Raw genomic sequence first — 12,613 nt, 5'->3', positions numbered from 1 at the left:
TATTGAGCTATCACCTGCTTCCTCCCAGGTCTGCATTACCAGGAAGCTACAGTCAGTTGCTGGAGTCAGGCATCACATCTATGTGTTCAAACATGGATCTTAACTACTGGGCTAAATGTCCATCTGGGTATATTGTAATTTTCTTATATATTTGAATTCATCTTGGTAAAAATCTGTTAAGAATATTTGCATTCATGGTCATGATGGGTATTGTTCCTTGGGGGGAGATTTCGTTGTTATAATTTTTTAAAAGTTTTTATTTTAATTTTTAATTAGTTTTTAAAGGATTCAGTGTGCTTTGTAGATGCCATTCTAAGAACATAATGATAGTCCCTTCCCCCCTCCCTCCTTCCCAGACTCCTCCCTTCTCCCTTTTTTGTGTTTTTGAGATTACATACGTTAAATTTACATTACAATAAGAAGGCTTAATACTTCTCTGAATAAAAAGCATAACCAGCTAGAAAGCAAAAAGACCCTAGTTTAGTGGGAATATAGACAATGGCAATAAAAACAATGTTTGAATGGAAAAATGACCATTTCACCTATGTACAGTAAATTTTAAAATATTTACAGATCATTAAAAACCAGAGTAGTGTAACATTCTTAACTAATGGTGTCACAAGCGTATAAAACAAAGTTTTACAAAACTATATTTGGAACGATACTGATACACACAGACGTTGCTTTTTAATCAACTGTGCATACTTACATTCAGAGCGTTGGGTTTCATGGGCTGCTCTTTCTCATTTGTTGAAATTGTCCTTTTACTGGCTTTTCCTCTGGCATCTTCTGTTTGGTATGTTTTGACATCGCTGATTTAGGATTTTCTGAAGATTTGTTTGTTTATTTGAGAGGCAGATGTACAGACAGACAGGGGGAGAGACAGAGAGAGAGGTCTTCCATCTGCTGCTTCACCCCCCAAATGGCCATAATGGAGCTTCTTCGGGTCCCCCATGCGGGTACAGGGGCCTAAGCATGTAGGCCATCTTCCATTGCTGTCCCAGGCCATTAACAGAAAGCTGGATTGGATGTGGAGCAGCCAGTACTCGAACGGGTGCCCATATGGGATGCTCTGGCCCCTAGTATTGTTTTTACATCATTGATTCAATAAATTAAAATTGTATTTTCCCATCATTAACATTATTTCAGTTATGGTTTGTTCTTGGCATCTAACAGCTGCAGTATAAATGTGTGGATGTTAATTTTCCATATCAATCAAAGTTATCATACTATCCACATATTCTTTTACAGTCATTTCTTCACTAATAGTTACATATTGAATGTTTATGGGAAAATATTTATTCCATATGTCTATTTTACTGTATGTACATCTTAAATTGTGTCTATTAGAAGTACTACAGCAGCTTTATCTCATTTAAAGTAATGATGCCTTATATAATATATATATTCATGTTATCCTACCGCAGTATTTGAAAGTTGTATTAGCTATATAGTTCTGAAATCTAGAAGTTCTGTGTGGAGCTAATGTGTTGGAATCGCAGCTTTCTCATGGCCACTTGCATTTTCTGATTTCTCAGCGTGTAAATAATAGGATTCAATAAGGGTGTGATTACAGTGTAAAAGACAGCAAGGGTTTTATTGCTTGCAAAACTACCAAATGGCCAGGCATAGATAAAGATACAAGGTCCAAAGAACAGAGTGACCACAATGATGTGGGCAGACAATGTGGACAGAGCTTTGGAAAGCCCTCCAGAAGATTTCTTCTGTACAGTGACCAGAATGATAGTGTAAGAGAAAAGCAACAGGATGAAACAGATAAAAGAGAGCAGCCCACTGTCCGCAATAACAAATAGTTCCAGGGTGTATGTTTCCACACAAGCAAGCTTGATGACAAGGGGAAGGTCACAAAATATGCTGTCTATGACATTGTGGCCACAGAAAGGTAGGTTCACAGTTAATACCATCTGGCTCGTGGTGTGTATAAAACCAATTACCCATGAAAGAATCACAAACCTATTCAACAACCTATGGTTCATGATTGTCCTGTAGTGCAATGGTTTGCATATGGCTACATACCTGTCAAAAGCCATGACTATCAAAAGAGACATCTCTGCACCCCCAAAGAAGTGCATAAAGAACATTTGAGCCATGCAGCCCCACAAGGAGATGGTCTTGTGTTCAGTGAGCAAGTCTGTGATCATTTTGGGTGTTGTGGCCGTGGAGAGACACATGTCCAGAAAAGAGAGGTTCCCCAGAAGGAAGTACATAGGAGAATGAAGGGGGTAGCTAAATGTCACTGTGACCATAATGAGAATGTTCCCCAATACAGTAGCACTGTAGATCAAGGAAAACGTCGCAAAGAAGAAAATGTGAAGTTCCCATCGTCCAGAAAATCCTAGCAAAATAAATTCAGTCACCACAGTTCCATTTTTATATTCCATTTGCTCAACTTGAAAGGTTCCAGTAGTTCTTTATTATACAAAGAGAATTTAAAAAAAAAACATAGTTAGCACCATTATTTTACTATTTCTACTAGTTGGTGGTAATAGTAATTGATGATATGAAAATGTATAATTTTATTAATTAATTAATTTGGAATTAATAGATAAGTTTATTTTTGTGTGAAAAATTTGAAAACCATCCATAATTTTTAAAATAATTTTAAGAAATTTTAACTGACATAAAATTATATATATATATTTATGTGACACATGATGTTTTGATACATGCATGCATTACACAGTGTCCAATTAGGTTAAATGTTTCTATATTCTCAAAATTTAACATTTCTTTATTATGAAACACTAAAAATCTTGGTTTTTTTATTTTGAGATAAATGGTACATTGTCATTTTCTATAGTCACCCTTCTATGATATAGAACTCCAGGATTCTACTCCTATGTAATAATGACTTAGTACCTGTTAATCAAACTTTTCCCATCCCTTCTATTCCCTTTCTCTCTCCAACCTCTGGTAACCATCATTATACTCTCAATTTCTGTGAGATCAATGTTTTAAAATTCCATTTATGAGGCCGGCGCCACGGCTCACTAGGCTAATCCTCATCTGTGGCGCCGGCACTCCGGGTTCTTGTCCTGGTTGGGGCGCCGGTTCTGTTCCGGTTGCTTCTCTTCCAGTCCAGCTCTCTGCTGTGGCCCGGGAAGGCAGTGGAGGATGGCCCAGGTCCTTGGGCCCCGGCACCTGCATGGGAGACCAGGAGGAAGCATCTGGCTCCTGGCTTTGGATTGGCGCAGCGCGCTTGCCGTGGCGGCCACTTGAGGGGTGAACTAACGGAAGGAAGACCTTTCTCTCTCTCTCTCTCTTTCTCTCTCTCTCTCTCTCTCTCTCTCTCTCTCTCTCTCTCTCGCTGTCTAACTCTGCCTGTCAAAAAACAATTCCATATATGAGTAAGGTCATGGAGTACTTGCCTTTCTGTGCTTGACGTAGTTAACTTTTTAAAAAAGTTCTGTTTATTTATTTGAAAAGCAGAATCACACACACACACACACATACACACACACATAAACACACACAGTGAGAGAGAGAGAGAGAGAGAGAGAGAGAGAAAGAGAGAGAGAGAGAGGAGAATCTTCCATCTGTGAGTTCATTCCCCAGATAGTCACAATAGACAGAGCTGGGCCAAGCTGAAATCAGCAGCCAGGAACTCCACTGGATCTCCTGTGTGGCAGAAGGGATCCAAGTGCTTAGCAAGCGCTGGGTACCTCCCAAGATGTGCATTAGCAGGAAGCTGGATCAGTAGCAGACTCGGGACTTGAACCTAGGCACTCATACATGGGATGCTGTTGTCCCCATTGGCTGCTTAACCGCTGTGCACAATTTTTGCCCCATTATTTCACTTTTAAATATATACACAAATGTTTATAATTTGAGATTAATTTATGTATCACATTACTTTGAAAAATAATTATACTCCCATTTACACTGTAATATAAAGCATTTGAAGGAATGGAAGTCCCCTTTTCTGTTGTTTTATTCTCTTATCTCTTTATACTCTTATCGTTTCATCTTGGTCTTCTGATTTGTTGACACAGAAAGATTGATGGGAATTAGTTACTATTTATTTTCTTTTATTATTATAGATTCATCCACCTACCCTTTGGGATTATGCAATCTTGTAGAGAAGGAATGTAATATTTGGAAAATGGAGGCTTTTCTTTGTCCTGAAATAATTTATGAAGCAAACAAGTGTACACACACCTGAGGGGATACATTACCTATGAGAGAGTCTTTTAACTCATTGAAAATAATTCTGCTTTACAATTTCTGTTACATAGTTTACTAAGGATTTCAGGATATACAGACGTAGCATCAGATCTTTTTGAGTCTGTTTTGTCCAATCCCTTATGTTACCACTGTTCACAGTGGTGAGTTTGTGTGGTATATGTGTGTGTTGGTTTAGAAATTAGTATTAAAGTGATTCAGTCCTAATGTACAGATGATGTTTGTGTTACAATATATAATACCAAGCCATGTTTACTGAGTCCTTTCAGTGATTTTCACAAAATTAGAGTGATCAAAAATAGAGTAACTACTGAGTACATGTATTCTAAACGTTCCATGTTAATTAATGCAGTTAGTGCTCATAACAATGACACAATATAAGTACCATTATTGCCCTCATGTTGCGTATATGGAAACTGTGGTACAAAAATATGTAACAACTTACTCATCAGTACCTAGCAAAGCTCACAGCTGATATTCAAGCTCAGTCAATCTGACACCAGCATCTGGGGGTACGGCAACAACACCATATTTCCTTCAAAATTGAACAAATATATATATCTTTAAAGTCTTATTTATTTAATTTACATATTCCATATGAATTGCATAGGGGATAGGATTCAACCGGTGTGTTTGGGTCCTTCTATGTTATAATTAATTTCATTGTTTAATTAACTGCTGTGGTTGTTTCGGTCTTGGATGTTAAACTTTCAATGCATCTCCCTGCTAATGTGCCTGGGAAAGCAGTGGAACTTGGCCTAAGTCCTTGGGTCTCTGCACCAATGCAGGAGACCTGGAAGAAGCTCTTGGCTCTTGGCTTTGGCCTGGCCCAATCTTGTTTGTTCTCTCTCTCTCTCTCTCTGTCTCTCTGTCTCTGTCTCTCTGTCTCTCTCTCTCTCACCTCCTTCATGCTGTAACTTTTTCAAGTAAATAAATAAATCTTTTAAAAAAAGAATCGATGTCCTAGAGAAAGTTTACAATCTAGACAAATGTGATTAACTAAGAAAAATAAGAAATCATAAAATATTTAACTTACTACAGGATATATGGAAAATATTATAAAAATTTTAAAAGAATGCCAATCAATTCCAAGACACAATTTTAGCCTTGTTATTATCTTCAAAACACTTAAAAATAAACTTTTTGCAGTCAGTAAATCAAAAGATGGGGTGGAAGCATTCACAAGAAAAGAATTAATAGCAATGAACAGGAAGAGTGGTGTATTTGGAAAATAGAAAAAGGACTGAATTAAGATGTGTAGGCAGATAGGAAATACCTGTTCTCTTGTGTCGCATGACCTGTGATTCTCTCCTTATTTTCATTTCTACTCAGTTTCTTGTCAGAATCGCCTATCATTGTTACCCAACTATCACTATTATCCAGCTTAACTCCTCATCTATTCCCCTGCCTTAAATATTTTTAAGAAATGGATGATGCTTACAGATTAAGAGAAAGAAATATGAAAACAAAGCTGTTCCCATAGATCAAACTCAGGAACATATTGAAGGGGTGTTGAATGATGGGCTGTGCCTTGGAGGAGCATATTGAGAAAGCCATTGCATCACAGTTTTGCAGGATTTTGTTAAATGCTTCTGTGAATTGGCAAGAATTTTCTTTTACACTTTTCAATAGTAAGATATACTTTGGAGAAATGAAAATTGTGGACAATTGTTAGAATGAATGAATATGTCTGGTATAATTTGGGTATGAATAACTGGTTGTTGGTATTTTATGCTCTGTGATATAACAGAAAAATTTGGACAAGAACTTAATATAATTCAGTACAAACAGATTAAGAAAATCTCATTTTGGCCTTTTATTTTGTGACAGTGACTTTCCCAGCATTTGATTCTCTTATTTCTTTCCTTTTCCAAGCATACGTTCTGAAAATGTTTCTTTAGGACTACACTTAATATACTTGTTCTTAAATTCTGAGTGTACAAAGACAATGTAATTAAAAGAAAGAAATCATGTAGTTTAGACAAAAATTCTACAAGTGATGAAAATTTTCTTTACCTTAAATAATCAGTAACATGTCTTATAACAAGTACTTTCACTTGATTTTTGATATGCTGTTGAGGAGATCGAAGATAAATAATAGTATGAAAAAGCTATGAGGGAATTTTTTAATCATTTTTTTCTACATCTAATCTAATAATTGAAAACTCGATATCTGCTTAATTAAGTAAATCTTTCCAAGTCTTAGTGGCAGGCCCATCCCAAAGAGTTGTGATGATCACCTAGGTATAACTGAGTAGTGAGGGGGTATATGTTGGCCGTGAGTCACTCACGTAATACTAAGGCCATAATTCAAGAACTTTCCATCTATATCCCTTTTAGGAGGAATGAAGCAAGGCTTGCTTTATTCAATAGTTGGATATAAACATTTTTACACTTCCCTGTGTATATACAGTATATATTTTTAAATATAAAAATAAATACATTTGGAATAAATATTTGAAAAGCAAATACATATTTTTCAAGTAAATATTTGATTATCCTTTCTTTATTGCCGTTTGAACAAAAAGTGTAATTTTATCTTAGACTATCTTAAATAAAAACCATACATATAATAAAAGAACAAATCTCAAAAACATTATGCTTAGTAAATAAGCCTGACACAGAGGATCACTTGTATGATTCCATGATATGAAATGTAAAAAACAAAGACAAATCCAGAGACAGAAAGTCTAGAAGCGGTCACTTGAGGCTGGGGAATGTCAGTAAATGATCCAAGGTTTCCCCTGGTGCTGATGGAAATGATTTAAATTAAGATTGTGTTGATGGTTGTACAGCTATGTAAATATAACAATAATCCCTGATGTGTGTACTTAAAATTGGTGAACTTTATAGGTACAGTCTACATTCAATAAAACTTAAATAACCATATGTTTTTACATCTTTCCTTGAGATTCTTTTTCATAAATTTAGTGTTTTTAAATCTATTTTTCCACTACTACACACCTGCTTGAACTCCAATACACTGCAGTCTGAAGCAGTCAAGAACATATTATAGATCCAGAATCTAGTTTTAAAATTTCTTCATGTTGGCTATTTAAATTTATATGTTGGGCTACCTTATGCATTTGGAAAGTTGCTATTCTACTTTTCCCATTATTTAGAATAATGAGATTTAGAATAATGAATTACTCACAAATTTTATTCCCTTATATATGGCCAGCCTCTAAGGGCTTGTCCAGCTTTAATTATTTAAGGGTTTAGTTGTATTTATAGTATAATGGTAACTGTAATATACATACAGATTTTCTAGATATCTCATTATAATTAATTCTCTCTTTTCAGCTCCTACTTCAGCTGTAAATATGATATGCGTTTTTATATGTTTTATCAAAACCCAAAACTTAATGAAAAGAAAAATCTTTCCTATCTGTAAAAACAGTGGTATTTTGCTGGCTTTTCCATGATTTTTGGTGATAGTGTCCCATTCTAAATGACAATGATTTATGCCCTTTATTTGTATTCATTATAAATTTAATCACTCTCAACTTGCAAGTATTACTCTGCAATATTACTCTGAGAGAGCATATTTCCTTTCAATATTCACAGAAATTCTTGATTTCAGCTCATTGAGAAATACTTTTGTGTGGTCTCCCAGTTAATGTGACTTGGTTTCTTAAAAGCCAAAACCTTTCCCTTCCAGCCAACACAAAATTATTCAAAAGGGATCCCAAACATATTAAATTTCTAGTTTGCTCTCTATAGTATTTTAACTTACCTTTTCTTTTTTTGGAAAACTTTTATTTAATAAATATAAATTTAAAAAGTACAACTTTTGGATTATAGCAGTTTTTCCCCCTATAACCTCCCTCCCACCCACAAACCATCCCATCTCCTACTCCCTCTCCCATCCCCATTCTTCATTAAGATTCATTTTTAATTATCTTTATATACAGCAGATCAACTTATTAACTTACCTTTTCTAAATGCACAGTATGAGAAGCTTATCCAAATAATTATTGAAAATTTAAAATCTTATTTTATCTGTGTTCTTATGTGTGCATTCTTCATAGTATTTTATGCCTCTTTTAAAAAGCTGTGAAACACTTTGGGAGTGGATTTCCTGTAGCTCTGGGAATCCAAGCTTCAGTGGGAGTTGTTAGGATACTGAGCCATTGCTCTAGTATGACCAGGAAAGGTGTTTACACTGAATGTATGACCTGTGATGTGCTGTGGTTCTCTTTGGGTGGTGGCTTGGTGAAAATGGCTGTGAGAGTGTTGCTTGACGGACTGTGAAATATGTGTGAGCCACTTTGATTCAACAATTTTTCCCTTCCCTCACATGACTTCCATGTTTCTTTCTGGCAACTTTGAGAATACACATACACACACACACACACACATATATATACATTGAGTGTGTACACACACACACAATTTGAAAGTCAGAATTGAGAGAGAGAGAGAAAGAGAAAGATATGGCCACAACACCAAGGCTGAGCCAAAGGCTTCTTCCAGGTCTCCCACAAGGGTGATAGGAGCCCAAAACTTGGGCTGTCTTCCACTGCTTTTCTCCGGCCATTAGCAAGGAGCTGGATTGGAAGTAGAGCAGCAGGGGAACAAGCCTGCACCCAAATGTGGCACTGCCTAATGGGTGGCATCTTTACCTTCTACACCACAATGCTGGTCCCAAGGAAGTAATTTATTTAATAAAAATCATTTCCAAATTTTATTAGTAGAAATTCTTAAATATACACAATTTATGTGTATACATTAGAATTTTATTATTACATTTCTGTGTTATGTACCATATAAAATATTTAGGAAACAGAAATGTTGAGATATAAAATAAATTGTTACATTATTTAAAATTTTTAATACTGTAAATACTTCAATTAACTGTTTCATGTTCAATAAGACATGAACAATTATTTTTTGGTTTAGATACTTTGGGATATTCAAAGAATATGCTACAGAATATTTTTATAATCATTATCCATTTCTTATAAAACAAAATAATAAAAGCTTATTCTACAAGGTGTTGCTTTTATAATTAATCACACTCATTTCTAACACAGCTTTCAAAGTATGCTCCTGCTATTTCTCAACAAATGCTGTGAAGAAATTCACCATGGTCAAAATTTGTCAGCTGTCACCAGTTTTCTTGTTCAATTCCAGCCAAATTCACTACTTAACCCACAGCTTAATGTAGACTTTGTTATAGGTATTGCTTTAACTTTTTATTAATATAAAGAGAACAGATATAATTGTAATAATAGAATGAAACTTCACTTCCTCCCCCCTGCCTTGCTTTTATTAAAAGAATCATTGCAGGGGGCTGGACTGCAGCGCCAGCATCCCATATGGGCACCAGTTCAAGACCCGGCTGCTCCACTTCTGATCCAGCTCTCTGCTATGGCCTGGGAAAGTAGTATAAGATGACCCAAGTCCTTGGGCCTGTGCACCCATGTGGGAGACCCGGAAGAAGCTCCTGGCTCCTGGCTTCAGATGGGTGCAGCTCCGGCCATTGCAGCCAATTGAGGAGTGAACCAGCAGATGGATGACCTCACTCTCTCTCTGTTTCTCTCTCTGTCTCTCTCTCTCTCTTTGTAACTCTGACTTTCAAATAAATAAATATCTTTTAAAAAAAGAATCATTACAGTTGATAAGAAAGGTTTTACATATAAATGACAAAATCATCATACTTTTAGTAGTGTCTGATATTTTAATTTATCATTATATTGCTCATTTTAGCCACTTCTAATAGTGGCAGAAAATACAAGTGTTTGCTCAGAAAATTTGCTCAGAAAATACAAGTGTTTGTCTTTAATTTTTTGCAGTTCAGTCAATGATATTTAAATCATTTAAAATTACATTTATTGAACGATTTTAAGCCATCCACTGATTATCATTGTAAGTAAATACAGGTTATGGAAAAATATTCTTAATTTCTATATCACCATTTTACTAGTAGTCAAAATATCCATGTTTGCAGATGACATGATATTGTGCATTGAAAAATTTAAACAATCTACCAGAAAGCTGTTAGAACTGATAAACCAATTTAGTTAAGTTGCAGGTTAAAAAATAAACACACAAAACCCAGCAGCTTTTTGTATGTTACTGATGAACTCGCTGAAAGAAAAATCAGGAAAGAAATTCTGTTCTCAATAGCCACAAAAAAAGAAAAATTAAATATTTAGGAGTAAGTTTAACCGAAGAAGTGAAACATCTCTACAATGAAAATGATAAAACATTACTGAAATAAAACATCAAGGACACAAAAAATGAATATATTCCTTGTTCATGGATTGGAAGAATCAGTAATTAAAATATCTATACTACATAAAGAAATCTACAGATTTAATGCAATATGTATCAAAAAACTAATGATATTTATTGAAGAATTAGACAAAAATAATCCTAAACTTCATATGGAATCACAAATGATCCTGAAAAGCCAAAGTGATCCTGAGTGAGAAAAAAAGAGGGGGAGGGGGAAGACAGCATCTTGGCATTGCATTTGATGTGCCTCTGAGAACCTAATGCATTAACAAGTTGAAAGTTTGTCACATATCTAAATGTGAAACATAAAACTATATAATTTCAGTTCACAACCGATGGCTCTGATAGGTCTAAGAATCAAAGGGATCACACAAACAAGACAAGTGTCTGCTAATACTAACTGATAGAATCAAAAAGGGAGAGAAAGAGCCAACATGGGAAATGGGATACACAGCAGACTCATAGAATGGCAGGCGTCCTAAACAACACTCTGGCCTCAGAATCAGCCCTTAAAGCATTCCGATCTGGTGGAAGAGCCCATGAGAGTATTGTAGGCATGGAAAGCCAAGACACCATGGAAAAGAAAAAAAAAGAAGAAGACCTAAATGAAAGATCTCTGTGAGTGAGATCCCAGTGGAATGAACGGGGCCATCAAAGAAGGAAGTACCTTTCTCTGAAGGGAGGAGAGAACTTCCACTTTCACTATGACCCTATCAGAATAAGATCAAAGTCAGCGAACTCTAAAGGCTTCCATAGCCCTGGCAACTCATGACTAGAGCATAGGGAGATTACTGACGCCATGAACAGGAGTGTCAAATTGTTAAGTCAGCAACAGGAGTCACTGTGTACTTACACCCCATGTGGGATCTGTCGTTATTGTGTTATCTAATGTGCAGTGATGCTATAACTAATACTGAAACAGTATTTTTACACTTTGTGTTTCTGTGTGGGTACAAACTGATGAGATCTTTACTAATTATATACTGAATTGATCTTCTGTATATAAAGATAATTGGAAATGAAAAAAAAAAAAAAACCACTGGTGTTAAATTGGAAATGGCATAGAAAATTAATTAATTTTTTAAAAAAAAATTATGTAGGATCTCTGTCTTTAATGTACTGTACACTCTTATTTAATGCTATAACTAGTACTCCAACAGTATTTTTTTTTTCTTTACTATGTGTTGCTATATGGCGGCAAACTGTTGAAATCTTTACTTAATATATACTAAACTGATCTTCTGTATATAAAGAGAATTGAAAATGAATCATGATGTGATTGGAAGGGGAGAGGGAGCGGGAAAGGGGAGGGTTGTGGGCGGGAGGGAAGTTTTGGGAGGGGGAAGCCATTGTAACCCATAAGCTGTACTTTGGAAATTTATTTTCATTAAATAAAAGTTTAATTTAAAAAAAATTGTATGCAGCTAGACTTATAACTAACAGACTTAATTATGCTTATGTAAACATGTGAGAAACTATTTTTAACTATTAAAGAGCAATATTGCTCATTTCTTTACAAAAAAAAAAAGCTATATTATTTTCATGGGACATCCTCCGAGACTTTGATAGGCAAAAATTTCTTAGAAAAGTCACCAAAAGTCCAATCAAAAAGCACGTAAATTAATAAATTGAATCTCCTCAACACTAAAAATATTTGCTTTTTTCAAGACATTGTTAGTGGATGAAAACACAAAGCACAGACTGGAGGCTATCATTGTAAAGCATAAATCTGAACTTGTCTGTGGACTACAGGAAAAATTTTCAAAACTTGACAGTAAGCCAATGGATCCATTTTTTAAAATGTGCAGAATATTTAAGCGAACAATTTAGGAAGATACATGAATAGCAATTAACCACATAAAAAGATGCTCAATAGACATTTGGGGAATACAGATTAAATCCCTAGTGAGGTATCTACCTGTACATACAGAATGTCAGAATTTAAAAAAAAGATCATAGTAAGTGTTGAGACAGATGTGGAGGAACTGGAGTTCTTTTACACCCTCAGTGGGAATGTTAAATGGTACAAACACTATAAAACTGTTTTGCTGTTTCTTAAAAAGTTAAAATTTCACCTATTAAATAAGCAAGTCACTCCATTTCTAGCTATTTATACAGGAGAAATAAAAGCGTGTTTAAATAGAGTCTTGGCCAAAATTTTTTCACA

General features: G+C 35.2%; 1 protein-coding gene across 1 annotated transcript; it reads right to left on the bottom strand.

Moving 5' to 3' along the window:
* Positions 1-1,463: 1,463 nt before the first annotated feature.
* LOC133769495 (olfactory receptor 4L1) lies at positions 1,464-2,402 on the bottom strand. Its single transcript, XM_062204707.1, has one exon. The coding sequence runs from the start codon at positions 2,400-2,402 to the stop codon at positions 1,464-1,466; it is 939 nt and encodes a 312-aa protein (XP_062060691.1).
* Positions 2,403-12,613: the final 10,211 nt, after the last annotated feature.

Source organism: Lepus europaeus, chromosome 11, assembly GCF_033115175.1.
Source record: "Lepus europaeus isolate LE1 chromosome 11, mLepTim1.pri, whole genome shotgun sequence".
NCBI classification, from domain to species: Eukaryota; Metazoa; Chordata; class Mammalia; order Lagomorpha; family Leporidae; genus Lepus; species Lepus europaeus.
This window is presented reverse-complemented; position numbering and strand designations above follow the sequence as displayed.